The 27122-nt window shown below is 34.8% G+C and overlaps 11 protein-coding genes and 4 non-coding genes across 15 annotated transcripts; 7 read left to right on the forward strand and 8 right to left on the reverse strand.

The window, feature by feature from the left end:
* Positions 1-1253: 1253 nt before the first annotated feature.
* On the reverse strand, positions 1254-3566 carry TPHA0O01200 (arrestin family protein; the record flags this gene model as incomplete). Its single annotated transcript, XM_003688475.1, has 1 exon — positions 1254-3566. One exon carries the CDS (start codon positions 3564-3566, stop codon positions 1254-1256), a length of 2313 nt encoding a protein of 770 aa, XP_003688523.1.
* Positions 3567-4676: 1110 nt separating this feature from the next.
* ATG18 (phosphoinositide binding protein ATG18) lies at positions 4677-6398 on the reverse strand (the record flags this gene model as incomplete). Its single annotated transcript, XM_003688476.1, has 1 exon — positions 4677-6398. One exon carries the CDS (start codon positions 6396-6398, stop codon positions 4677-4679), a length of 1722 nt encoding a protein of 573 aa, XP_003688524.1.
* Positions 6399-7102: 704 nt separating this feature from the next.
* On the forward strand, positions 7103-7203 carry TPHA0Otrna10S. Its single transcript is given in 2 exon segments — positions 7103-7140; positions 7158-7203. It is a non-coding gene; the product is annotated as a tRNA-Ser (tRNA).
* Positions 7204-7412: 209 nt separating this feature from the next.
* TPHA0O01220 (SDR family oxidoreductase) lies at positions 7413-8423 on the reverse strand (the record flags this gene model as incomplete). The annotated part of the gene is made up of 1 exon (XM_003688477.1): positions 7413-8423. The coding sequence occupies one exon, from the start codon at positions 8421-8423 to the stop codon at positions 7413-7415; it is 1011 nt and encodes a 336-aa protein (XP_003688525.1).
* Positions 8424-10202: 1779 nt separating this feature from the next.
* Positions 10203-10292, forward strand: TPHA0Otrna5Y. The gene is given in 2 exon segments: positions 10203-10242; positions 10256-10292. It is a non-coding gene; the product is annotated as a tRNA-Tyr (tRNA).
* Positions 10293-10932: 640 nt separating this feature from the next.
* CDC14 (phosphoprotein phosphatase CDC14) lies at positions 10933-12474 on the forward strand (the record flags this gene model as incomplete). The annotated part of the gene is made up of 1 exon (XM_003688478.1): positions 10933-12474. One exon carries the CDS (start codon positions 10933-10935, stop codon positions 12472-12474), a length of 1542 nt encoding a protein of 513 aa, XP_003688526.1.
* Positions 12475-12740: 266 nt separating this feature from the next.
* On the reverse strand, positions 12741-13574 carry ECO1 (Eco1p; the record flags this gene model as incomplete). The annotated part of the gene is made up of 1 exon (XM_003688479.1): positions 12741-13574. The coding sequence occupies one exon, from the start codon at positions 13572-13574 to the stop codon at positions 12741-12743; it is 834 nt and encodes a 277-aa protein (XP_003688527.1).
* A 1057-nt stretch (positions 13575-14631) lies between these two features.
* Positions 14632-16053, forward strand: TPHA0O01250 (uncharacterized protein; the record flags this gene model as incomplete). Its single annotated transcript, XM_003688480.1, has 1 exon — positions 14632-16053. The coding sequence occupies one exon, from the start codon at positions 14632-14634 to the stop codon at positions 16051-16053; it is 1422 nt and encodes a 473-aa protein (XP_003688528.1).
* Positions 16054-16661: 608 nt separating this feature from the next.
* TPHA0Otrna8A lies at positions 16662-16734 on the forward strand. Its single transcript has one exon. It is a non-coding gene; the product is annotated as a tRNA-Ala (tRNA).
* Positions 16735-16954: 220 nt separating this feature from the next.
* Positions 16955-19033, forward strand: TPHA0O01260 (uncharacterized protein; the record flags this gene model as incomplete). Its single annotated transcript, XM_003688481.1, has 1 exon — positions 16955-19033. One exon carries the CDS (start codon positions 16955-16957, stop codon positions 19031-19033), a length of 2079 nt encoding a protein of 692 aa, XP_003688529.1.
* Positions 19034-19365: 332 nt separating this feature from the next.
* Positions 19366-20730, reverse strand: TPHA0O01280 (SYLF and SH3 domain-containing protein; the record flags this gene model as incomplete). Its single annotated transcript, XM_003688482.1, has 1 exon — positions 19366-20730. The coding sequence occupies one exon, from the start codon at positions 20728-20730 to the stop codon at positions 19366-19368; it is 1365 nt and encodes a 454-aa protein (XP_003688530.1).
* A 231-nt stretch (positions 20731-20961) lies between these two features.
* Positions 20962-21504, reverse strand: TPHA0O01290 (uncharacterized protein; the record flags this gene model as incomplete). Its single annotated transcript, XM_003688483.1, has 1 exon — positions 20962-21504. The coding sequence occupies one exon, from the start codon at positions 21502-21504 to the stop codon at positions 20962-20964; it is 543 nt and encodes a 180-aa protein (XP_003688531.1).
* Positions 21505-21795: 291 nt separating this feature from the next.
* TPHA0O01300 (proline--tRNA ligase) lies at positions 21796-23877 on the forward strand (the record flags this gene model as incomplete). The annotated part of the gene is made up of 1 exon (XM_003688484.1): positions 21796-23877. One exon carries the CDS (start codon positions 21796-21798, stop codon positions 23875-23877), a length of 2082 nt encoding a protein of 693 aa, XP_003688532.1.
* A 298-nt stretch (positions 23878-24175) lies between these two features.
* Positions 24176-24248, reverse strand: TPHA0Otrna9A. The gene has a single exon. It is a non-coding gene; the product is annotated as a tRNA-Ala (tRNA).
* Positions 24249-25364: 1116 nt separating this feature from the next.
* On the reverse strand, positions 25365-26681 carry CLD1 (carboxylic ester hydrolase; the record flags this gene model as incomplete). Its single annotated transcript, XM_003688485.1, has 1 exon — positions 25365-26681. The coding sequence occupies one exon, from the start codon at positions 26679-26681 to the stop codon at positions 25365-25367; it is 1317 nt and encodes a 438-aa protein (XP_003688533.1).
* Positions 26682-27122: the final 441 nt, after the last annotated feature.

Genomic DNA, 27122 nt, shown 5'->3' on the forward strand with positions numbered 1-27122 from the left:
ACTATATTAGAATAGTTTAAATTAATACACTAATAAAGGACCAATACGATATTTAACTATAAAGAAGATGGACTATACTAGAGCAACTGAAGTGGCTAATGACACTAACTTAGATGTTGGAACTAACCAACATAAGCTTGTTTCTCCACAGATTGAAATATTATGTATATATAAACCCCGGTAATCAATAGTAAATAATTCATTGATCCAGGTCCAAGAGACTAGAGAGATTACTCTAATTATAGTGTTGGAAATGAGACTGGTCGTATAAGTGACTATACGATACCAGATATTACCTCTTTAGGAGATTATTGTTGCAAACCTGAAACAATAGTGCCTGCAAGAATGTAATAGCAGAATTCCTAATGCATAAATAGTACTGTAGAACCATCAGCCTGCCGTACGTGTTCAACTCGACGACATCGTCTCGTTGGACAGAACGGTGGATTGAAATATTATGTATATATAAACCCCGGTAATCAATAGTAAATAATTCATTGATCCTGTGGAGTAACAAGCTTATGTTGGGTAGTTCCAACATCTAAGTTAGTGTCATTAGCCACTTCAGTTGCTCTAGTATAGTCCATCTTCTTTATAGTTAAATAATCGATTGATCTTTTATTAGTGTAATTAAACTATTCTATATAGAGTTAGATGCCCTCCTTATATATGAGTTAATCTGACAGTTGAATGAACATGCGCACGTGTTCATTCATCCTCCTAGGCTCTTTAGTGCTGTATTGTACATCTGTGTTTATCACGTAGCCATTTACATTGTAGTGAGAAATTTTCACCTACCACTTGAAAGATTGTTCTAGACCTTCTTTCCATTAGTAAGTGATCTATTAGTTCTGGACTCAAAGTGTCATAAACACTTAGTTCTGTCACATACACTACAATAATTCTGACAGTAAACGGGGAAAGTAATCTCAAAATAATAATTTTAGCATAATAAAAAATATGAGCACATCTATTGATCAGATTGAGCATTATTAAATTTTTTTAAAAATAAAGTATTTATTGATCGGTCATTAAAAAGTCGTTATATATCATAAATTAATAGTAATTGTTTGAAATTATTATGGAGAAGGAATGGTAAAAAAGGACACCAATATATTCACCAAACCATTCTATAAAGGGAAGCTTCATGAATGTTTAATAAAACTGTTTTCCTAATTGATAAACATTTGAAAATAGATATAAATTTCATTCTCGTGTCGACTGCTTCTTCTATTTTATTCCTAAAGTATGATTTAATGGATTTCTGTGTTGGATGAAACCATCGAATCAGAATTATAAAGAGATTGTTCATTTATTATATTGAATGGCCTTCTACTTTTCTTAACATCTTTAAGTTGAGTGCTATTTGACCTTAGTAAAGAAAACGGAGGACTTTTCCTTTGGTTACGATGAAACATTAAGTTTGTGTAAGACTCAGACTTAATTTTAGCACTTTTAGGAGATTCGATTGGAATTGAACTGCTAGCATCTTGAATTGGATAAATTGGCGGCAATTCCATACCGATTGAAGTGATTTTCATTGCAGTATCGTACGTCGGTACCTTATTCATTTCTTGCGGTTTCCAATTAGAAGGCGGAGAAGCATCCAAGTCGACCATATCTGGTCTGATCAGTGACTTTGAACTCTGAATATTTTGATTGATATCAACAGGTTGAACATTTTTAATATTATTAAGAAAGTTACAGCTATAACTTGAGGAAAATGGATTAGTTGGAAGGAAGTTACTGCTAATATCCGTGGATGATTCGGCGTTTTTAATTAATGGAGATGCAACCTTTGTGTTATTATTTGATCCCTGGATTAATTCGTCCAAACCTTCACTATTTATTTGAGATTTTCCAGTTTGCAAAAAGGCTGATGAATAGAAATTATTATCACTTGGACGTTCTAGTTCAGTTTTTAAGAAATTCATATTCTGCAAATGCATAGGTGAGAAACTGTGTTCAAGCGTATGATTTGATAAAAACGAGGCTCCCCTAGATCTAGATATCGGAGAATGCATTCCTGAGGTCATTGGAGTATTTACGCCTGATGACTCTGGAGAATAGACTGGATCATACATATATCTCTCGTACTTTGGAGGAACCATCAATTCTGCTCTAGGCGTTAGATTACCGTTGCTCACTACCGAATGATCATCTATACCGGACATATCTGCGACATTGACTCCTGATGTTGCCCTACTGAATATCACAGCGCTTTCATTATCGTTAACCTTCTTATGTTTTTCATAGTATAAATTATCCAATCCGCTTGATGAATATGTGTTAATCAATTTATCTTTATGATCAGTTATCCAATCGGGTTCTGTACTTTTGACTGTAACAGCAATGAAAGGTGACAAAAATATTTGCACAGGTAAAGATGCACGTAATTGAGAAACATGGCAGTCTGGGTTAATCAAATAAATAACAAATTTTAACTTATGACGAACTTTAATGTTTTTCATAACAGTGCAATCTTGACAACAGTTCAACAAGTTTGGAGGAATTTTCAAAGCAGATTGAACTTCCCATATATCTTGAAAATTCATATACTCAGTATCCAGATCATCAGAGCCATCACTAGCACTGTTTACCGAAGCAGCTATGTGGTTAAGAGGATCTTTTAACTTTATTCTGCATACTTCCCTTTCCTGGTTATGTATATTACCATAATGTCCACAATATTGGGAATTTTCTATAAGAACCACTTTCACTTGGCCAAGTTTTAAATTTTTAAGCAAAGGTACTATAGATATAGAAATAGGAATGGTAGACCCTATTGCCACTGTTTTTGTCGGGATTGAAATTGAATATTCCACTTTTTCGGGCCAAGTATTGTCGACAGCTACTGTTTCTGATAATTCTGCTGTATCGGGTGAAACTGTTCTAATGACCCTTAAGTGTTTCTCCGTTATAATATCAGGATCATTTTTAGTTCTCTCTAATGTTGCTGTTAACTTGTATATCACATTCGCATTTGTTAAACTTTCAACACTTTCTGTCAAGGATCCTGGTAAAATAGCACTAAAGGGAAACTCATAATTTCCCTTCACTAAAGTGATATGCTTAGTGGCTGCGTCAGTTCTGTGTGAAGAGCCAATTGGATTGAATATATCAGTTGAACTATTTACACCTTGTAATTTATTTCTGGCGAAAGCGCTCACTAATGAGGTAGATGATTTAGCCTTTTGCCTCAATATACGCCTTTTATCAATAATCGGATCCGCTACTGAATTATCAAATTGTAAATTACCCAAACATGAATCGATGTCAACATCATCCCAAGAGTGTTCAAAAATTCTCTTTTTAAACCTAGAGTAATTATCATTCGTCTTTGAAGTCGGCTCCTCGAATATTTTCATATTGATGTCACCGACCAACTTAATCTTCAATTTCTTAATCTGAACAGGTTCTGATAAGGAAAGTACAATAGTACCAGCTAACAGCACCGATGGGGCTTCATCAGGTGATCCCTTAATGACAAGAACATCCTCTTCCAAGTTATTCAATCTGATATCAAACAAAACAGGATCTCGACAATAATTTCTCATTATGTCCATATATATTTTTCAATATTTTATATCGAACAATTGCGTGTAGTATATGTTCGTATATGTCGTATATTTTTGTCGTTGACTCTAAATAATCCAATGTTGCGTAAATTTCTACCTACTTTTTTTCTTCACAATAATATACCTATATATATCTATTCGTTTTCTTAGGCACTATGGTTAATCTTGTGTTGTTGACACCGTCTGATCGACCAAAGAACCGATAATTGAAAGATATAAAATAGTAAGGAGAGAAGGAAACCATCTGTTGAAAAGCTTCATATATATATAAATAGTTCATCTTGAAAAAAAGAAACTATTTTTAATTGATGTCTCGAACTCGAATTCGACCTTTGTCGAGAAACAGCACATTTTAGGTAAAAAAAAAGAAATGGAAAGGATATAAGCGCAGAAACAAACGTAGGCCAGAACTAGTCCGGGGAAAGATATCAACCCCACCCCCAGCCACCTCATACCTGGCACGCAGACTGACCGTGCAGTAACATCTGTTTCTGCGCCGGTCTCTGAAAAAAAATCAAGAGTGCAAAAATGCAATATTTATTTCTGCGGGGTCGTGCACTGTCATCTGGGGAGGACCCATTTGGGAAAATGTGGGGAATTATTGGTTTGTGCGGGATATTCTGACAAAAACGTGCTGTACCGTGAAAAACAGGCGGAGAAAAGGAGCGTACGGAACTACGACAGGAAAACAAAGAAATGGGACTGCCTGTGCGGCTCTGTCTGGACATTTGTGCCAAAACGCCTTCTCCCGTTTCTTTTATTTCCCAAAATGGAAAAGCAGATATACTGTCATAAGCACAAGTGTCGTTGCCAGACATCTAATGACACTAATTGCTACACAGAGCTGGCATCAAGTTGACAGGAATACCAGGTATATGTTCTTACAGGATGATAACGTTGTAAGCATATCGCTTTGTTCTACGATGGAAAAGGATTTCATGCGTGGAAAGATACGTTTGTAGCGCCAGGGAAGCTGTTTCCGTTTTTTTATTAATATTATTGACTGATTGTATATCTATATATATTTAGTGTGTAAGTGTATAGATGAATGATATGCTTGTGTATGTGTATGTGTAAGTGTGAGTTCATGTGTTTATGCTAATCTAATAATAGTGAATATTTTGAGATTAAAATGCAATCTCCACCCCTCTCTGGGTCTAATATGTAGTTGTAGTAAATACCATCTGATGACAGAACTCGTATCGGAATGGCGGTGATTTTTTTTGGAGAAGTCTGTCCGGTTGTATAGTTTGAGTAGTTTGCGAGCACTTTTGGATAATTTGATAAATCAAGGGTTATTTCTTCTCCGATTGAAGAAATATACTTGCCAGCATTGATCCTCATACTAACGTGTGCCAAACTCTCAGAGCTGGTACTATTTAACTGGTGAGAGGATAAATTGGCGTTGTTCGAACCTATGTAGTTGCTGTAGGTTTCTTTACTCTCAATTGGCAATTTGAAACTTGCAAAATGTCTGGAAGATTCTATTATTGATTTAACATCCAATGGGAAGTATTCTCCGAATTTTTTAGCAGCATTTTTAGAAAACTTTTGTGTAGATTTTCTTATCATTCTACCAACAGTACTTCTGGTGGTGTCGACAAATGGTTCTTTTTTACTTGAATCTGGACTTTTCGGGCTAGTATTTGTTTCATTTGATAACATGTCTGTTTCATTTGAATTATTATCTAATTCCTCAGATAGTGGTGGACTTGAACTTCTACTAGTGAAATTCTCATTAGACGGTGTCAAATTCTCATTATCCATTTTAAAAATATGGACTGTCTTACTGGAGCAAGTCACCGATAAATACTTGCTATCGTTACTGAATATGATAGAATGAACGTTTGTTGGATACGTACCTCTTCTAAACTGATATAATTTTGCACCAGTCTCGACACTAAACACTCGCACAATTGTTCCCTTTTCAGATGCAGTGGCTAACAATGTACCTTCATTATTTAGTGCCAATGCTGCAATAGTACCTTTATGTGCCTCTACGACCATTGTTGGTTGTAAAGTTACTAAATTAAACAGTATAACATCACCATTTTTTATTATCTTATGAGTATTCTTATTATTAAGGTTATTACTACTCATAAAGAGAGGAGCATCTGGTTCGTTATTATTTGGTTCACTATCTAAGTTTTGTTGTTCATTACTGCCATTGGCATCTTTCCCTAAACGTCGATTATTATCAGAAGACTGAATATTGTTTCTACTGTTATTGGAAAGTAACACCATATTATTAGTTGTTAAATTTGCTTCAATTTCAGAATTTATAATTTTTGGTGGAGATGGATAGGCTAAAAAATCATTATCTAGTGATGTTGATAGAGCAATCAAACCTTTATCATTTTCATTATTTTCAATAGTATGTAATAGTCTCATAGTTTTAATATCATAAATATATATCTGTTCTCTTAAAACCACGATCAATCTAGCTTTATTCATTTTAACGGATAAGATTGCCGTAGGGAAAGTGACTTCACAAATCACAGTATCAGTTTTTGTGTTTAGCATTGTTAATCTTCTTGGAGATAGTGCTGGTTGATCTCCCAACCCTACGATTGCTAACAATGAGGTAGAATATAACATTTCTACAATAGCCAAACTACAACCTGTTGGAGATGAAACTGTTGATAAATCCATATTTGGATTATCTTGATTAGAAGTAGAATTGAAATTTAGTTTTTTTTGTGAATAAAATTTACCAAATGGATCACAATTATATATCCTAAAGCCCTCCGTAGTAGCAATTGAAATACAAGAACCATTTTGGTTAAAATTTATGAAATTAATCAATGGTGCATCACTCATTTCTCTCTCTTGCTCTCTCCGTCTCTTGTATAATATTGCTATTATGTTATAGAATTTTTTTTATAGAGTTTTCTTTTACTATTAATATGTCTTGGGAACACTTTTTAATAAATAGTGAGTTTATATTCCGTATTAATTAACAGATATGACCAAAAAAATCAAACCAGTCTGTTAGCAAATTGTACCTGAAAATAAAATAATGGGTATATATGAATGTTTTCAACGTATTATCTTGAAGAAATCAGCAAACCCTCGATCAGTTTAAGACCACCGCTTGATAGTTTAATGAATGTAACGTTTAAATTTGTCCCTTAAACAAATCAGTTATATGGTATATCACTTATTGAAGTAGTGATTGGGATGAATGGTATTATATTAAGTATGGTAAATTGTTTGTAGTGGTTAGACAAGATATATAGATTGCATGTGTTATTAATTGGTAGCAGTAACCACCGTACCCATTGAATTAAAAAACAAAAAGTTTGAGAGCCCTTATTACCCGTTCGCCGTATGGGCTCTCAAACAACACTCTACCCCTACAACACAAAACACGGAGGAGCCATTCCGTGGGGGGGTAAATCCGAAACACTTTGAACAAGAAATATTGTGGTTACCCCGATTTGCTAATACTGTCACATATACATTAGCTGAGTTTAATCGTTTCCGGTAATCGGCCATAATAATCCTAGAAAACACAACGCGACGTCCCAGTGGCCGAGTGGTTAAGGCGATGCCCTGCTATTCATCAGAAAAGCAAGATAGGCATTGGGTTTTACCTGCGCAGGTTCGAATCCTGTCTGTGACGCCATTTTTTTGGAAGTTGTACAATGGGTAGTTATTTTAAGGTTTTGCTCTGTTACCTGGCGGTTCTAGCTGAATGAGAACAGGCTTTAGACAATGGGATGGCAAAGATGTAGTAATGATAAAAATGTTTAAACTAAATAAATTATCAATTTTAAATAATGACTGGATAAATGCGTCATTTAATAAAGTATAGAGGACGGTAATGGGCAATCATAACTTACCTAGTCTCTTTAAAGCTTGATGAGCAATATCATAAACGGCGACATCAAAACTCTTCCATTCAATACCTAATTGTTTTTGTGTGGCTGTTGAATCATAACGAATCGTAGGTTTGTCACAATTTTCAATTGCTGCAGGAATAGTACCTTTCACTTGTGGGAACTGTTTGTTAATCGAATTGGCAACCAGTTGGTCACTATAGGTCCCTGCAGACAATAACAATCTTTCACCATCAAGTCTGTCCTCCCGCATAGCCATAACATGTGCCAGAGCCACATCATCAACATGAACGTAACTCATTGCATAGTCTTGAGACAGTTTTTCAGTTGGTGGAAGGTACAAAATTTTATTGACATATTCACAAGAAACATTTAATGTATCTTTAACATCTTCGTCAAACATTTGTCTTCCAAATACCATAACTGGATTCACGGTAGTGAATTTGAAATCAACCTCATCTTTGTTTTCCTTTAAGAAATCCCAAGCAGCCTTTTCAGAATATGTCTTCGATCCAAAGTAGCACAGAAAAGAACTAGTCTTTGCCTGTTCCCATGTTATTGGATTCCAATCTTTCTCTGTCGTGATTGCTGAGTCGTCGTTGACATTTAACATTGCAACAATAGATGATGTCATCACAACATGTTTGACGCTTTTTGGAGCAAACTTTTTAATAGCACTTAATACACTTTTTGTACCATTGACTGCTAGTAACAAGTAATGGTTTTCAAAATCAGTGTTGCCTTCGTCAGGCAATGGAGAAGCCATATGTATGACATAGTCGATTTCGTTGCTATGTTTCTTTAACGTTTCGTCAAATGCATCTAGTTTGGTTATGTCAGTGACAAGTTCGAATGATAAATTTGGATTATTAAATTGTTTAATTATCTTATCAACTTTATCTTGCGATCTAACTGTTCCGATAACTTTATAATTCTGCGATAGCAATAAGTTAATTACATGTAAAGCAATGAAACCTGAAGCACCAGTAACTAAGACAGCCATTATTGTTGTTGTTATTTTATATCTTTTTACTTTTAGTTGTTGTTGATGTAGTATTAAGATACGTTGGCATTAAAACTACATAATGCCAAAAATAACATCTAAGTTACAATCGATCAAAGCCTACATGAATTGCTGTCATTTTATATCCCAAATAAATGCCTGGTTTTAACGCCCATTGAACTTCAAGCTTCAAGAAATTCTCTTATATCAATGGATGGTTAGTATGAGGATGGTTATTGATGCAAGCCTACCCGTCCCCACACACTCACCCATTCGAGCATACTTCAAGAAATACATTAATCATCATCCTGGTACTGACCAACTTGTAGATTCCAGACACACTGCATATGCAATGCGATGCCCAATCTCGCAGCGTCGGAGCGGAAATCGGAAACGAGAGGTGGTTGCCCATCAAGCGGACCTGTCGCCCATTAAAAAACGGTTCGCAGTGCATTTGCCTGCAACCATTCACAACACATTCACGTTCTGTAGGTTCATGAAACGATTGCTGATGAATGCAAGAAGTGTTGATATTTCAAGCATGCATTAAGAGTACGATGTTTGGTTGCCAATCTAGAGAGCCCCAACGTGCTTCTTGATGAGATAACTCTGTCACCCATCGAACCATGCTGGAATCTGTAGGATAGTGATACTTCAGGGTGCCGGATGTTTCCAATTTTACCTTGCCAGCCGAAGTTACAGATTCGAGTAACTGTGCATTTCTGTTGATTTCTAATCCTACTAATTTAATGTTTTCTTTTGATGAGCTACCAAAGACTCATCTGAAAACCCATGAACCGAGAAATTACAAATACATGATACCTATCGATAGCCAGAATGTATGCACGCAAGCTATCTTTAATTATTTTTCTTATAACATTGATCTAGCCATCGATGCTAATTTGATTATTGGCAATATCATGCCACTGCATTCTTGTAAGTATCTGTTATTTCTGATTGGAGACATCAATTTCCTAAAGAACCAAAATCTAGTATCATATTTTAGTGATACGACCAGTGGTATCTCTAATAAAGGTAGTTTTGAAGATAGGTAGAATATTTTATAAAAGTACCCTTCATTTTTCCAGCATATACTAACTTGATCATATCGTTATAAAACATTATTACTAACTATCATAGTAAATTTCCTGGTCCGGTAATCTCCTTTTGTCAGAATTATTGTAGTGTATGTGACTGTCAGAATTATTGTAGTGTATGTGACAGAACTAAGTGTTTATGACACTTTGAGTCCAGAACTAATAGATCACTTACTAATGGAAAGAAGGTCTAGAACAATCTTCCAAGTGGTAGGTGAAAATTTCTCACTACAATGGAAATGGCTACGCGATAAACACAGATGTACAATACAGCACTAAAGATCTTAGGAGGATGAATGAACATGTGTACGTGTTCATTCAACTGTCAGTTCAACTCATATATAAGGAGGGCTTCTAACTCTATATAGAATAGTTTAAATACACTAATAAAGGACCAATCGATTATTTAACTATAAAGAAGATGGACTATACTAGAGCAACTGAAGTGGCTAATGACACTAACTTAGATGTTGGAACTACCCAACATAAGCTTGTTACTCCACAAATTTAGATATAAAGTATATAATCTAACAACATTTTAATATATTAAAGCAATGAACACAACTATTGAGCAGTCAATTTCCAACATATTGAGCAAATTGTACGATGTTTATTTATCAACGGTGGTAAGGTTGTTGTAATAACTATATATATTCGATTTTAACGGAAGCAAGCAGATATCCTCTCGGTAGCCAAGTTGGTTTAAGGCGCAAGACTGTAATGTGTTAACAAAGTAATCTTGAGATCGGGCGTTCGACTCGCCCCCGGGAGACATTAACTTTTTTGGCATCTTTCCCCATAATAACTTTCGTTTTTTCCAAAATAAGAACTAATTCCATATTACTTGCTAATACGGCAGTCTTTTATTAAACAATTGACACGGTTGTACCTATCACAACGATCCAGCTTCCATTTCCCCTCAGCTTACTTATCCCTCATACATTAAATTAATTATATGTCACATGACCGAGCTTCCTTTTTCGGTAACTGGTACACAAGAATCACTATATCATAATATCTTCGATTTTTAAAGTAAATTGAAACAAAAAGATCAAATAAGCATTAATTCATAGTTATTATATTTAATAAAACAACATAAAATAATTGTTTGGATTAGGTTTAATTTGAGCTAGTGAGTCCATAAGATTGGTTTATGAAAGTTCATTAAGATACTAGTTTGTGTCCTGAAACAAAAAACTTTGATTTAGACTTTTTTTCAGTATAAGTTCTGGTTGAATTGATCGTCAATCATTGATTAATTTCCTTTCAATATCCAAGTAATTGAATAAACTAGTTTTTAGAGAAGAATACAACGAGAATTTTAGTGAATAAGCAGTATTTGAATATATATATTTGAATTGATTTGATTTGCTTTTTGTAATTATTATATTTCTTTGCGTTAGTGAACCATAATGAGAAAGAACGTTTATTTAGATAACACAATTGAATTTCTAAGAGGTAGAGTCTATTTAGGCGCATATGACTACACTCCAGATGATACTGACGATATGGTGTTTTTCACTGTAGATGGTACCATATTTTACAACAGTTTTCATCTAGATTTTGGTCCAATGAATATTGGTCATTTGTATAGGTTTGCAGTTATTTTTCATGAAATTTTAAATGATGTAGAAAATGCTAAAAAATCAGTAATTTTCTATTCATCGACGTCTACAAGAGCAAGAGCCAATGCTGCCTGCATGTTATGCTGTTACATGATTCTTGTTCAAGGCTGGACTCCTCATCAAGTTTTACAACCATTAGCACAAGTAGACCCTCCATTTATGCCGTTCAGAGATGCAGGTTACTCTAATGCCGATTTTGAAATTACAATTCAAGATGTAATTTATGGTGTATGGAGAGCTAAAGAAAAAAGTTTAATAGATTTACAGGCATTTAATTTAGAAACTTATGAAAAATATGAAAGAGTAGAGAATGGTGATTTTAATGTTTTAACCCCAGATTTCATTGCTTTCGCATCACCACAGGAATCAAATAGAATTGGTGCTATACAATCATCATCTCCAAACAAATCTCATTTAAATCAACCTTTCAGAAGTGTTTTGAAATTCTTCAAGTCAAGCAATGTCCAACTAGTGGTGAGATTAAATTCGCACTTATACAATAAGCAACATTTTGAAGATATTGGTATTCAGCATTTAGATATGATATTTGAAGACGGTACGTGTCCAGATTTATCAATTGTTAAAAATTTTGTTGGTGCAGCAGAAACAATTATTAATAAAGGTGGAAAAATTGCGGTACATTGTAAAGCAGGCTTAGGTAGAACCGGTTGTCTAATCGGCGCCCATTTAATATACACATATGGTTTCACTGCAAATGAATGTATAGGCTTTTTAAGATTTATTAGACCAGGTATGGTCGTTGGACCCCAACAACATTGGCTGTATTTGAATCAAAACACATTCAGAGAATGGAAATACACGATGAGACTATCATTAGAGCCAAAGGAAGTCATTGGTGGTCTGTATCCCTTAATTGGCATGGAAGAGTACAGATTACAAAAGAAGAAAGTAAAAGAAAGTAAAAAGAATACCCATGTAAAAGCTTTCGAAAATGATGATAGTGAGATGAGAGATTTAGTTATGACTCCGCCAAGTGCGAAAGATAAGAAGGTAGGAAAAGAAGAGTATTCCAATCCAAGTTTCCAAATAGCTGCAGTGCCACAGAATTCTCCTGGACAACCTAGAAAGGGTCAAAATGGTACGAATACTATCGAAGATATTAATAAACAAAATGCAATCCAAAATAATTCAGAAAAGGGAACTAGAACTCCAGGAATGGGTGATGATACTAATAATTCGGATGAAGACATGGACAGGAGTGCAGAAGATGTGTTGAAACAGCTTCTACCAAAAAATAGACGTATTGCATCAGGTAAAAGAACACCAAGTGCAGGTGTTAGAAAAGTGAGTGGAACAACCAAAAAATAATATGAAATCATCTAATAGACTTATATTATATTCAACGTTTACTATATCATCATGAATATCAACTTATATATTAATCAATACCCATTAGTAACATTGCGTTCCTAAAATATTATTAATTATTACGATTTATAGAAGTATATAGGTTCGCGGTGCAGAAATTGTCATCCTTCAACAAAATTAATGGTCTCGTTATGTCATATTTCAAATCTGTTATTTTATCAACACAATACACGATTGAACTAAGATGTTATATACCCAATATCTGCTTAAATATAACATGGTATCAGTAGTTTTCCAGACTTGTGTTTCATTCCATTATATTTCGATGCTAATTTCCCTCCACTTTCTGTTGGTTGGCTCCATGCTAATTCCCAGCGTTGCATTGTACGTGAGGGATTCATATTAGTTCTTGCAGCTTCTAATAATTTTACTGCAATGCCCTGTGAACGATGCTCTTTGCAGACCCAGATTCTCGATATACCTACTTTAAAGTGAGGTCTGATGTGATCTATTATGGATTTATTTTCATATACCATCCATCGGCTTCTTGTTGAATCGATTGGTTCGACGGATATGGCACCGACTGCTCTGTCATCCTTTATATATAAAAATAGTTTACCTTTTCCGTCGACAGTAGCCCAGAAATCGTTTTCATTATGAGGAGCATTTAGTTCATCATTAACAACAGACATAAGCTCTGAAGCAGCTTTCACTTCTTTTGGGAATTGTGGTCGAACAACTACCACGTATTCATTTTTTGATTGCAGGTCAGATGTATACGTTGAATCGTTTGAAGTGCTTGAAGATGTCGGTGGCGTTATCTTCTGATCAATAAGTTTGGGTCCCTCAATATATGAACCCCAGGTCTTGGCCCATTTGTGACCACTTAAATGCATTGTATGATAAGTTTTATGTGAATCAATATCGGGAATGCTATTTATAGAATAAAGCATCCCACATTTTTCACATTTAGTTAAATTAGACTTCCTACTTGTTTTATTTGAATTAAATTGTAACCTTGATTGAACATATTTATTATTATTTTTAACAACCGATTTAGGATTGATCTTTGATTTTGAACTTGAACCAAGGTTCTTCATATTAGGTCATCCCGAAGTTGGTCAAAAAGATTGAAATTATTAAGACTATATATCAATTCATATGACTGATGACCCTTCGGTTGCTTTAGAGAATCATAAAACAGATGACACTTCTTTAAAACGGTCAATAGAAAACGAGTTTGTAAATTGTTAGAATCATAAAATTAGAGATGAGATGCGTTCGAAATTTTTCAAGGGTAAAAAGAACCATACAAAAATATCAAATTACTGGAACAAAGAGATAAGCAGTCAATGGAACTAACTTTAGGTTTTATTTCCAATTGAATTGAATAGGTACTGTTATGTTGATGTACGATTTCGTTATATCGTTCCAGTATGTTCCACAATGAAAAGGGTTCTGGAATTTTGATTACTTAAATAGATCTTGTCATAATGCAATTCTTACCAATGCATGGCACTATCATCGTTGAATGGCCTTGAAAACAAGAATATATTCTATCTTTTCCAATATAAGATTTATGTAAATTGATTACCATTTAATGTCAGGCGTGCACCTCCTACCTCAAATAATGTTACCAGCATGTCAATATGCCATTTTCCTGAAGATCACAGCCATGCAATAAAAGAGTTCTGTCTGAGCTTTGAACTAAGATTGGCTGGGAAGTGCTTCATAATTACAATATTTTGTAAGTTTGACTGTCCAATAGAGTTCTTCAACCTAACCCATGATTGTTTCTTGAAGTTTCGATGTTTCCATGTGTTGTGAGCATGGTAAAGAACAGTATCTCTTAGCCGGGAATCTGAACACCGAAGTGAGGGGTTCCGCCAATACGGGAATGGGCACTAATGTTTTATTTTTGGTAACATACAAGAATGAGGACCCAGATCTCATATTCATGAGTAAGTGAATAGAACTTGCGGAACTATTATATATAATATATATATATCTATATATTCAAGTATCGATTTGCTTGGTTTCTCACTAGAATCTCCCTCAAGAAGCTGACAATAATCCGACGAACCTAGATTCCTTGTTATTTATTGGAGAATCGGTTTCAATTGCAACAGAGTGTGATAGATATATTTAAAACATAATATGAACGTGGTTGTATTTTCTGGTGGTACTGCTACTAATTCCTTAACTCCGTGTTTCAATAAGATATGTTTGAAAGGGTCAGATTCAGACCGTGAATTGAATGAAGGAACCGATAGTAACAGTGAGCAATATGGGAATTTGACATATGTTTTGCCAATTTCTGATAATGGTGGTTCAACTAGTGAAATTTTAAGAGTCTTTGGCGGGCCTGCATTAGGCGATATTAGATCAAGAATTGTAAGACTGATTAATGACGAAGATCTGAAATATGTGTTCTCCTACAGACTGTCAAAGGACGAACAAAAAGCTAAAAAGGAATGGAACTCTATCGTTGAAGGCGAACACGATCTCTGGAGCTCAATTTCTCCTGTTTTAAAAGAATTAGTAAGGTCATTCTTGATTTCAATCCACACTGAGATATTGAAAAGAGCTAGATCATCAAGCAATTCTTTTAACTTTTCAAAGGCTTCCATCGGTAACTTATTCTTATTGGCTGCAAGAACATTTATTGGAGGTTCATTAGATTCATCAATTGAGCTAATGATGAGAATTGGTTATTGCAACACACACCTTAACGTCATTCCATGTATTAATACTATACATACATACCATATCTCTGCGTTGTTAGATGATGGACAAATTATTATAGGTCAATCTCAAATTTCGCATCCCTCCAAAACGCCTAAAACATTGTTAACTCCACAAGCAAGTTTGTATATGAGCAATCCTAAATCAAATCACCTAGTTAAGAGCGATTCATCTTCTACTACAACGTATACCAGTGCAAATGAAGAAAATACACAAGAAGACTATGGTAATCCATTATATATTTTGCCAGAATTGAGAAACTCCCAACTTCATTTTGACAAATCACAAGAAGATGATAAATTAGATGCAAAGATTTCAAAAATATTTTACATTAATCCCTACGGGGAAGAGGTAAGACCAGTTGGTAATGAAAGAGTAAAACAAAAAATACATGATGCCGATATGGTAGTTTATTCAATTGGTTCTCTGATGACCTCTTTGATGCCAATTATAATTCTAGGAAACATTGCCGAGACTTTGTATCAATCTAGTTCTAAAAAAATCAAAAAGGTTTTACTGATAAATAATAAATATGATAGAGAAACATATGGTTTATCAGGCTATGAGTATATTAAGTTTATTGTGGATTCTATGAAAGAGGCAGTGATGTATCAAAATTCTAGAAAAAGTGAACAACTGGATTTGAGTATCCTGTCTGAAAATAAAAGCTGGAAATGTTTTATTACAGATATAGTTTATCTTTCTGAAGGTGATATTAAAATTAATCCACTTGAGTTCAAGGATCATGAGATTAAATTCCATGAAATTCAATCGGATATTTTAGACAATGACTCTTTGGCTAATATTTTGTTACGAGTTAATGCCGATAGATAAAATAATGTTGAATAATGATTACCATAATTGAAATTTAACCCAAATGGAAAGTACGGTGCAATGACAAAATTGAAACGCATGTAGTTACTGGTATCTAGCATAAATACTAGTAACGTTATATATACGTAAATATGTATAAAATACTGAAAAGATAAACACAAGATAATTCTTTCTGCTCAATAGTTGAATTCATTGCTTTAATATATTAAAATGTGGTTAAATTATATACTATATAATTAGATTAATCTCTCTGAACTCTTGGACCTGGATCAATGAATTGTTAGCTATTGATTACCGGGGTTTATATATACATCATATTTCAATCTACCGTTCTGTCCAACGAGACGACGTCGTCGAGTTGAACACGTACGGCAGACTGATGGTTCTACAGTACTATTTATGCATTAGGAATTCTGCTATTACATTCTCGTGAGGACTTATTGTTTCAGTTTTACAACAATAGTCTCGTATAGAGGTAATATCTGGTATCGTATAGTCACTTATACGACCAGTGGCATTTCCAACAGTTAGGGCATTGGTTATAACCTGGATTCTATAGGCACGATGCTCTTTTACTAATAGTTTCCTCAAACCAAAGAAGTAACAGCGGGCATGTGGCGTAGTTGGTAGCGCGCTCCCTTAGCATGGGAGAGGTCTTCGGTTCGACTCCGGACTTGTCCATTTATTTTTACTTTTTAGGCATTCCAAACTGTAATTTTTTGTGCCACAAAAATCATAAGTTGTCATTCAAAAAAGATATTAACTTAAACAATTAATTTTGGATTGATTTAATTTTGTTATTACTATTTTCTATTATTTTAAGACAAGGATCAGGGAGTGAGAATCAATGTAATATATTCTAATATATAAACGTAATAAGGAGTTTTTCAAAAGCAAACTCATGGTTGAATTAACAGATAACGGACGTCAGGTATTGAATTTGATATCGTCAAACATTGAGAGAAAACCTCAGTGCCAGCAATTGAGTAAACTTGTCACAAAAAATAATGTTTTTAGTAAATCAAGAACAAATCAAATGAATGAAAATGATGAGTTGGCTGTTGACATGATATCGAGTTCTTCTGTTTCCAATGGAATTATTCAAAAATCTGATATGTTTACCAAACCAAAAAAGAAAAATATTACTAAAAAAAAGGTATCACTATTTGTTGGTAATCTTCCTGAGCATGTAACAGAAGAAATGTTAAAGGAGAAATTCAATGATTATAAATCGATAATCTCCATTAAAGTTTGTAGAGATTCTGTTTCAAAAAGATCTTTAGGTTATTGTTATTTTAATTTTGAGGATTCAGCTAGTGCAGAAGATTTTACAGAAAGATATAATTATAAAGTTTTATTTGATAATAAAGAAATAAAAATAATGCCGTCTCTAAGAAATTCATTTTTCAGAAAGAATGTTGGAACAAATGTATTTTTTTGTAATTTACCACTTAATGATGGTTTGAAAAATGAAGAAGATGCTGAAAGAGAGGTGAAGTTAACAACAAGAATATTTTATGAAACATTCAGAAAATATGGTAAAATTTTATCATGTAAATTAGATTATAGAAAAAATATTGGATTTGTTTATTACGAGGATGATGTTTCAGCTAAGAAGGCAATTAAAAGTTTCAATAATAAAATATATTTTGGAAAGAAAATTCTATGTGGTTTACATTTTGACAAAAATGTAAGATCAAACCCTGATTTTGAAAAGAAAAAGCAACAGTTAGATTCAGATATTTTCATAAGAGAAGAATTATTAACTGATGAAGATGCAAAAGATAAAAGTATTGTTGATCAAATTAGCTCTAAGTCAAACGATGACGTTGAAGATAATGACAATATTGGATACAGTATTACCCAAAAGAATAAAATAGAAGATGATGTATCTATAGCAGCTACAGTAAATGGCGATAGTGAGAGAAGGAATGATGCTAATAATGAAAATAAATTAAAGAAAGTGTTCCCAAATTCGGTATTTATTAAAAATTTACCAATAGACACAACAGATGAGGAAATATTGAATCATTTTAGTAGTATCGGACCATTGAAATCAGTTTTCTCTTCTAAAGTTAATAAATTCGATTCAGTTTGGTCAATTGTTACCTATAAAAAAATAGCAGATGCATGTTTTTCTATTACACATTTCAATAAAACTTTATTTAAAGATAGAATAATTCAATTAGCTAAAGCACACTCAAAAGATATAAAAGCTGGACCAGCGGTGAAAGATTATGGGATTCATACAGGGCCAGAAAATTATAATACTGTGGTTTTTGTAAATAATATCAGTAGTCAATGTGACGAACTATTTCTTACAAAGTTATTAAATGAATCTAATAAGACATTCGAGGAGGTAAGGTTTTTGAAAGCAAAAAATGACAAAGATTCATTTAGAATGTCATGTACTATTAATTGTCATACACAAGCCGAAGCCACCAGAATTCAAGAATTTTTGAACAAGAAAGTAATATTCGGTAATGTCGTACATGCCAATATTAGATCTAAGTTTGTTAATAATTCTTATACACCACAATTTTACCAATATTCAAGGAGAAGTCATTATCCTAGTAATGATATCCCTAAGAAATATTTTCATTATGCTAATCCATATTATTACCAACAATATTACCACAAAAATTACTACAATAACATGCTACCTTATTACTACAATCATTTTTACTTCAAAAATATTGCTATTCAGAATATGAATAATAATTGGGTTGATATAGAACAAAACGAAATATTAAATGATCTGAAAGATGCAGTCAAATTTTATTGTCGTAAAATTAATGAGAATTCAAATTTGAAGGATTCTGATATTTCCTGTATCAGTGAATATATATTTAATGTTTTTGGACGTAGCGACGTTAACAAATTGAAGGAAACAATAATGATCAATCCAAATGGTGATGATAATGAAATGTTATTGGAAAAAATATTAGAGGCAAGTAAGTGTTTAGGTTACGATATTTGATTTCAAAATTTATAAATATATTTAATGGCTAAAAATGTATAGTAACAAATATTTAATCTTTATTATATTTTTCCCTGTTTTTGAATTATTACATATATTTGAAAGAATTAATAAACAATAATAATATTAAATAGCGTCATTATAGAAATGTCATATATTTTTTATAAAATAGTATTATTGTTTTGGAGATTAATTATTATCATATTTAGTGAAGTTCATCTGCGATTAATGTTAATATAAAAGGTAAATTACAAATATAAGGACTAAAGGTAGAAGGAACATGGTAAAGAAAAGATGCGAATCAGCAATATTCTAAGAAAAAAATGATTACGTTATACTAATTCGACATAATTTGCAGGGAATATACCTTCTTTACCGTTCACTCTACCAGTCCACCAATCGTCTTGTGAATCCGATTTCTTTAAGATAGCAATCACATCACCTTTCTTAAAAGATAAATCCCCGGATTCTTCACCGCTGAATGTGTATAGAGCCACAGCCTTTGGACCAGCATGACTAACTCCGTCGTTGTATGAACTTCTTGAAGCTCTTCTTTCTCTATTTGCACTGTTGTTATTGCTCGAGATTCTTGCCCTGGAGAATCTATTTGATACATCATCGACATTATTTTCATTATCATATATTTCATCTTCCCAACGGGTGTTGGTTCTGCTGCTACTTGGTCTCCCATATGAGGAGGTTCTATTGGCAGGGGTTCTTCTATTTTCTGCATAATAATCTCTCGTGCTATTTCTGTCATAATCATCACTATCTGAGCCATAACCATCGTTTCTACCGTATCTGGATCCTGCTACGTTGGAACGGCTATTTCTGCTTCCGTAATAGTCGTCGCTATCGCTATTATCGAAGTCATCGTAGCCACCACGAGCTCGTGAGCCTGCTCTAGATCTGGAACCACCTCTTGGATCGTAGTCGTAGTCGTCATTTGAAGAGAAGGAATCTGGGATGTCATTATAGAAACTGTCTGTGTCGTAGTCACGATCCCTACGCTCGTCGTAATCATCGTCATAACCGCGCTGTCTGTAATTGAATGCTCTGGATTCTAAGACCCTGAATAATGGGTCGGCGTGTGGTGGAGGTCTAATTCTACCTGATAAAATCATTTTTGTAGTACATTTGTCGCCATAGAACTTTCTGTTTGCTTCTCTTCTCTCGATGAATGCTGAACCTTCGACGGAGACACCTGCGAACAGACCTTTACTCTTTGAGTAGGCGAACACAGAGGCGACTGCTTTTGTCGAGGCACTTGCAGCGTACTCCGCACTTCTACCCAATGGACCTGCTGAGACAGAGACGTTACCACCCAAAGTGATTGTACCGAACTCTGAGAACGATTTAACTGCTTGTTTTGTGTTCAGAATGAAAACGAAGTCGGTCAACTCGATACCGACCATACCACCAGCACCCCCGCCTGCCATTGCTATTGCAGAAGGGGCACTCCATGAGCCATCTGGCAACCTTGCGACAATGACACCGGACCCTGCTCTGCCGGAGAACAAGAACCCGGCTTTCAAGACGGTGACGATTGCTAGACCTTTAGCTCTTCTTAGGACGTCTGGGGGGATGACCTGGTCTGCACCAAAAACCTGATTTGGCTTGACGAAACTTGACAGGACTTTGGCAGCCTTTTTCGTCTCTGATTTCAAACTTCTTGGAATAGGATTGTTGATACCCATTAGTAATTGAGAGTTGTGTGAGTTGTGTGCTATCTGCCTATGCTGAGCGACTAGGTGGACAAACGTGAAAGCGAAAGAAACAGAGGGACTATTTAAATGCTAACGCAATTACAAGTAGGTAATTGATTAAATTACTTCGTAATTTAATCAATGTACCGACCTACCGTACTCATGCAATATTGCCTTTGGCTTGGTACTTAATACGTTGAAAGAGTGATTTTTCATCATCAGTCACTGTAGGTAGCGGTGTCTTGCTTCTCCGATCGAACTGAGGACACTTTCGATGCTGGGCAAAGCGAGGCACAGCGAGAGCGGGTAACAACGATGTAGTGAATGCGGTCCCTTTATTGCCAGCGGGCATACCAATAGCCCGGCCACGAGCACTTGTCGCATATGGACACAATTGCAGCGACGGGGCATCGCCAAGCAGTTCCTTATGCTACACCGTCGACATCCCACATCCACCGGGCACGCACACACATACATACCAGAGACGACCCATCTGCTGCACCTCTGTCGCACCGGGCTGCTTACCCGGACCTCCTGGCCCTTCACTGCTAGCGCTACCCGGACAGCAGCACGTGACTCCTGTCGTTGGCGGTGACCGCGTCCGTGACAGCGCGCTACCCGCCATCGCACACACGCAATCCACCTCGACCGCACCGCATCGCCGGCGACACCGTCTTCTGTTTCTTCTTTTTCGAAAAACTCATCGAGTCCTTCGAAAAATGAAAAATTATTTTTCATTCTAACTCTTACCTGTTGACATCTCATCGCTACTGTTCACTTCCAATTCTTCCCTGATAATGCTTCCTCATCGATTAAATAATGAAGCTACTTATGTATGACCAATTCTATCAATTTATCTAACTGCGTATGCTTGTATACATGTGCTTGTATATATATATATGTATGCACATACTTGCATATCTGCATCTCATCTTGTAACTGTATATAGCACAATACGTATATTTGTGTATATATTTTCTCTTTCTCTCTTGGACTGACAGCTCTAATACCATAACTACATCTGTTCTCGTTCTTTTCTCCTAACTCCCGCAGGATATGGCTTCAATCGTCGACTCTTTTAAGCAGCTATGTATCTCCCAAGATACTGATTCTCCAACCGCAGAGGTGAAGTCTTTGGTTTTCAAGCCAAAGACTCCAAAGTCTGCCACTCCAGTACCTATTTTGGTTGTCGCTTTGGCTGAAACTAAGACTCCTGCAAATTTGATTGCGAGCGAAACTAATTCAAAGGATCCAAGATTGGCAAGAGACGATGTCTTCAAATCTTTCTTCAATGTCGACAATGGGAAGTTGTTCAATTTAAGCCATTTGCTGAATTTATCTGCATCTAGTGAAATTCAAATTTTGATCGATCAGGAACTTGTTAACAGAAAGGATTCAGATCTCGTCTTCAAATTGAATGATGAAATCAAAATCACGGGTGCCAACCTAGTTGACGGATTCCTGTTAAATGACTCAAACGGTTTCCACAAGTTCGCCAAAATTGTTGATTTCTCAAAAGAGGTCGAATCTCCTTCTCCTCAAGAAACCGCTGAAGCTAAAAAACAACAACAAAAGAAGAAGAAAGAAGCAGCTGCTACTGCAAAGATCGAGGACGCCAAGTTGATTGGTATCACAGTCGACAAAGCTTTGGACTTCCCAGGTTGGTACCAACAAATTTTAACCAAAGGTGAAATGTTGGATTATTACGATGTCTCAGGTTGCTATATTTTAAGACCTGCTTCTTATGCTATTTGGGAGAAAATTCAAGAATATTTCGATGCCAAGATTAAGAAGATTGGCGTTAAGAATGCATATTTCCCAATGTTCGTCTCGTCAAGAGTCCTAGAAAAGGAGAAAGATCACATTGAAGGTTTCGCTCCGGAAGTTGCCTGGGTTACAAAGGCTGGTTCTTCTGATTTGGAGGAACCGATCGCAATCAGACCTACTTCAGAAACTGTCATGTATCCATATTACTCTAAATGGATTAAATCTCATAGAGATTTACCATTGAAGCTGAATCAATGGAACTCGGTCGTTAGATGGGAGTTTAAACACCCACAACCTTTCCTAAGAACAAGAGAATTCTTATGGCAAGAAGGTCACACTGTCTTCTTAACTAAAGAAGAAGCCGAAAGTGAAGTCTTACAAATTCTAGACTTTTACGCTGGTGTCTACGAAGAATTATTAGCTGTCCCAGTCGTCAAGGGTAAGAAAACTGAAAAGGAAAAATTTGCGGGTGGTGAATTCACTACTACTGTTGAAGGCTATATCCCACAAACAGGAAGAGGTATCCAAGGTGCCACCTCCCATCACTTGGGCCAAAACTTCTCTAAGATGTTTAACATCACTGTCGAGAACCCATTAGGTACCGAACATCCAAAGGTTTTCGCACACCAAAACTCATGGGGTTTATCCACAAGAGTCATCGGTGTCATGACTATGATTCATTCTGATAACAAGGGTTTGGTCATCCCACCAAGAGTCTCCCAATACCAAGCTGTTGTTATCCCATTAGGTATCACCAGCAAAACTTCTGAAGAACAACGTAAGGCTATTCATGAGTCCGCTAAGAAGGTTGAAGCACGTTTACTTGAATCTGGTATTAGAATCTTCGGTGACTATAATGATAACTACACTCCAGGTTGGAAATTCTCTCAATACGAATTAAAGGGTGTTCCAATTCGTATTGAAATGGGTCCAAAGGATATCGAACAAAACCATGTCACTGTTGTTAGAAGAAACGATTCTAAAAAATACACTGTTCCATTAGATGAACTGGAAAAGCGTATTCCAGAAATTTTAGACGAATTACATGATTCTTTATACTCAAAGGCTAAAGAATCTTTCGATGAACACAGAGTTCAAGTTAGCGAATGGAAAGAGTTCGTTCCAGCCTTAAACAAGAAAAACGTTATTGTAGCTCCATGGTGTGGTGTTATGGAATGTGAAGAAGATATTAAGGAATCTTCTGGTAAACAAGATGACGGTGAAGAAATAGAAGTTGATGATAAATCTCCAAGCATGGGTGCTAAATCACTATGTATTCCATTCGAACAACCAGAATTGAAGCCAGGTCAAAAGTGTATTAAATGTGACCGTGAAGCTGTTAATTTTACAATGTTTGGTCGTTCTTACTAATTTATGTTAAGGAAAATGTTTAACTAAGAACCTGATTTATAGATACATGTTACAAATTTTACTCAAATATAAGTTATTGTGAATATATTTTATTTCTAACATCATTTTATAATGTATGTGAATGTACATTCGAAATTTTAATAAATTAATATATTAAAAATCAAAATATATGGTATGCATAACATCAGTGGTGTTATTAACGTATATAATGTCTGTTCTTGAGTACTTATTATTGAGATACAATACTATTGTGGCACAAAAAAATTACAGTTTGGAATGCCTAAAAAATAAAAAGAAATGGACAAGTCCGGAGTCGAACCGAAGACCTCTCCCATGCTAAGGGAGCGCGCTACCAACTACGCCACATGCCCGTTATTTTTCTATTTTTATTTTATAATGGAACTCTAATAAACCGATTTATGACAGAAATGTAATGAAAAATGACAGACACACTATTATATCAGAACTGCTTGTGAAGAAACAAGAGTGGAGTCAACAACAAATTCAACGGTGTTGACGTTGACTGGGTGGTTTAGGTCTTCGTTAGTGCTCATAATAAGTTGTGGAGAAGCAAGATTATGTTGGTTAGAACTAATGTCTAAGTTAGTGTCATTAGTCACTTTAGTTGTTTTCGAGTAGTCCATCTTCGTAATAGTTAAATAATCGATTGGTCTTTTGTTAGTATATTTAAACAGTTCTATATAGAGTTAATGTCCTCTCTCTATATAAATTATCTCATGCTTGAGAGAACACATTACGTATTCAGTCATTCTCCTAAGATCTTTAGTGCTGTATTGTACATCTGTGTTTATCACGTAGCCATTTACATTGTAGTGAAAAGTTTTCACCTACCATTTGGAAGACTGTTCTAGACCTTCTTTCCATTAGTAAGTGATCAATTGGTTGTGAACTCAAAGTGTCATAAACACTTAGTTCTGTCACATACACTACAATAATTCTGATAATGAATGCCAGGAATTGCAAGTAGTTCAGATTTTCAAGTCTTTTACAATAGCACCTTGTGCATATATTATAAATGCTAGACATAGAGACAGAAAAACCTTCTTAACTTAATAATAATAGATATTGGTTTCTAGCAAAACACCACAAAGGCTTCTATATTGAGATGTAGATCCAAGAAAGTGCCAATGGGATCAAACAGTTTTTAGCAGCATTAGCCGTAATATACTGTCGGATTAAGAAGGACACAACAATTATGAAAATTGATTCGATTCAAGGAGGAAGTGGAAAAGTTTATTATGAGAACTGAAACTCATAATTCTGGACTATTAATCATTAATATGATACTCCAGTAATATTTATTTATAATAAACTTTCCAGAATGGCGTATTAATTTTATAATTAAGAAAAGAAAAAGTCTACTGTCAAGTTAAGAATATAAATTTCCTTTAATACTCATTAGAATTTAACATATTTTACTTAATAAAATATTATCTTAAACTTAAATATCTTAGAATTTTCATTATTTATTTCATGCATTCCATCTCCTTCAAGATCAAGTCATTGAAAAATTGATGGTTATCGAAATATAGATGATGACCAGCTCTCGGAACAATGTAAACCTCGCTTCGTTTTTTCAATTGTTTCGTCAAGATTTCACTTACTCTAATCCCTCCGTTTTTATCCATCCAGTCATTGTCACCATATGCCCAAATCCACTCAGTCGAGCTTTTAGAGATTCCTTTGTCATTATTCATAAACAAGGTCTTTTCCAAAGGATACCGAGGGCCTCCACCACATTTTAATGCAAAATTCAATAAATATTCTCCCGAGCCTCTTTGATTGAAAATCGAATATGTATATTTATGCAAGGCTTCAAACTGCTTCAAATTATTTTGTGAAAGTAATGATGAGAATCTCCTATAGGTCCATCCACTTGTTAGTTTAGAACCAATATAGGAACTGCTCCTTACTAAAGTGAATGGTGAAATATTCCTTTCCCAAAGTTTTTCAAACCACCAAGCCGGTGTCTTCTTTTTAAGATTCATGGAGTCGCCAATACCTGCTGGCGAACACATTAATATTTTTTGTAAATCATTAGGGTGCTTATCAACATATAATGCCATTAGATATGCACCCAAAGAATGGGCAATAAGAAAGTTATTCTGTGAATGTTGCAGAAGGTTTCTCTGATGCATCCAGTTTCTGATTCTAGAATGAAACCATTCGTTCACTTGGTCATGCCTATGCTTTCCAACCTGGAACGGAAATTTTGCTCTTGTGGAGAACCCATAGCCCGGCAAATCAATTGCATGTACACACCATTCATCGTTTAACAATTTGATATTCTCCAGATTCTTCAGAAAAAAACCCAGTCCCGCACCGTAGCCATGAACAAATATTAAATGTTTTAATTTCTCACTTGGGACTGAAATATTCGAAGGATATACTACAAATTCGTTGATAGAAGACCCTTCATCATCAACGATGGTGTTAGTGATCTTTGAATAAATTCCATTGCTTGGATCAGGAAAATAAGGTAAAGTTTCCAACAGGCGTACCTGGAAATTTTCAACATCACTGTGAAACTGCTTATAATCTTGAAAAGATTTCATGAAGCTTCTTGGAAACAACCTTGGAAATTGTTTAATCAGCTCAAATAATGATAATGCCGTTGGTGCAGTAGATGCCGTTGGTGCAGCTGCAGCATTTGGGATAGAAGGTGATGTTAATCTAGAGGGTTTTTCAATCAAATTCAAATTTGAACCAGAAAAATCAATAACCTTTTCTCGAAGCTTAATTGTTCTCAAATTATCTAGAAGTTCCTTTAAGTATCTGTGCATTAATATTCGAATATTATCCAACTCGATCTAATAGAAAATACATCTAAAAAATGTAGCAAAAAAATTTCGCTAAAATGAGGACTTGAGATACAATCCCACCCACTAATTAAAATTTTGTTAATAAGTTTCTCTTTATCTTAATAGTAATTCTTATTTTATCGAATCCTAGTGTTAACAACAACATGTTTCCTATATGAATATCTTCAAATGCAAGTCTTTTAAATATGTCGTTTTTGAACAATCCAGCAAAACTATCGCCCCATGTTTTAATAAGTTACACGCTATAGGCTAAAGATGAGATCAAACGGTTACTTGTTTATATTTAAATGGCTTATTTACTTGTTTTGTAATAATTATATGAACCTTATGTATCACTATATGGGTTGATCTATTTACATCGTGATCAGGGTTGTTTAATTATGTACATGGTATGTATTAAGT

Source organism: Tetrapisispora phaffii, chromosome 15 (assembly GCF_000236905.1).
Source record: "Tetrapisispora phaffii CBS 4417 chromosome 15, complete genome".
NCBI lineage: Eukaryota > Fungi > Ascomycota > Saccharomycetes > Saccharomycetales > Saccharomycetaceae > Tetrapisispora > Tetrapisispora phaffii.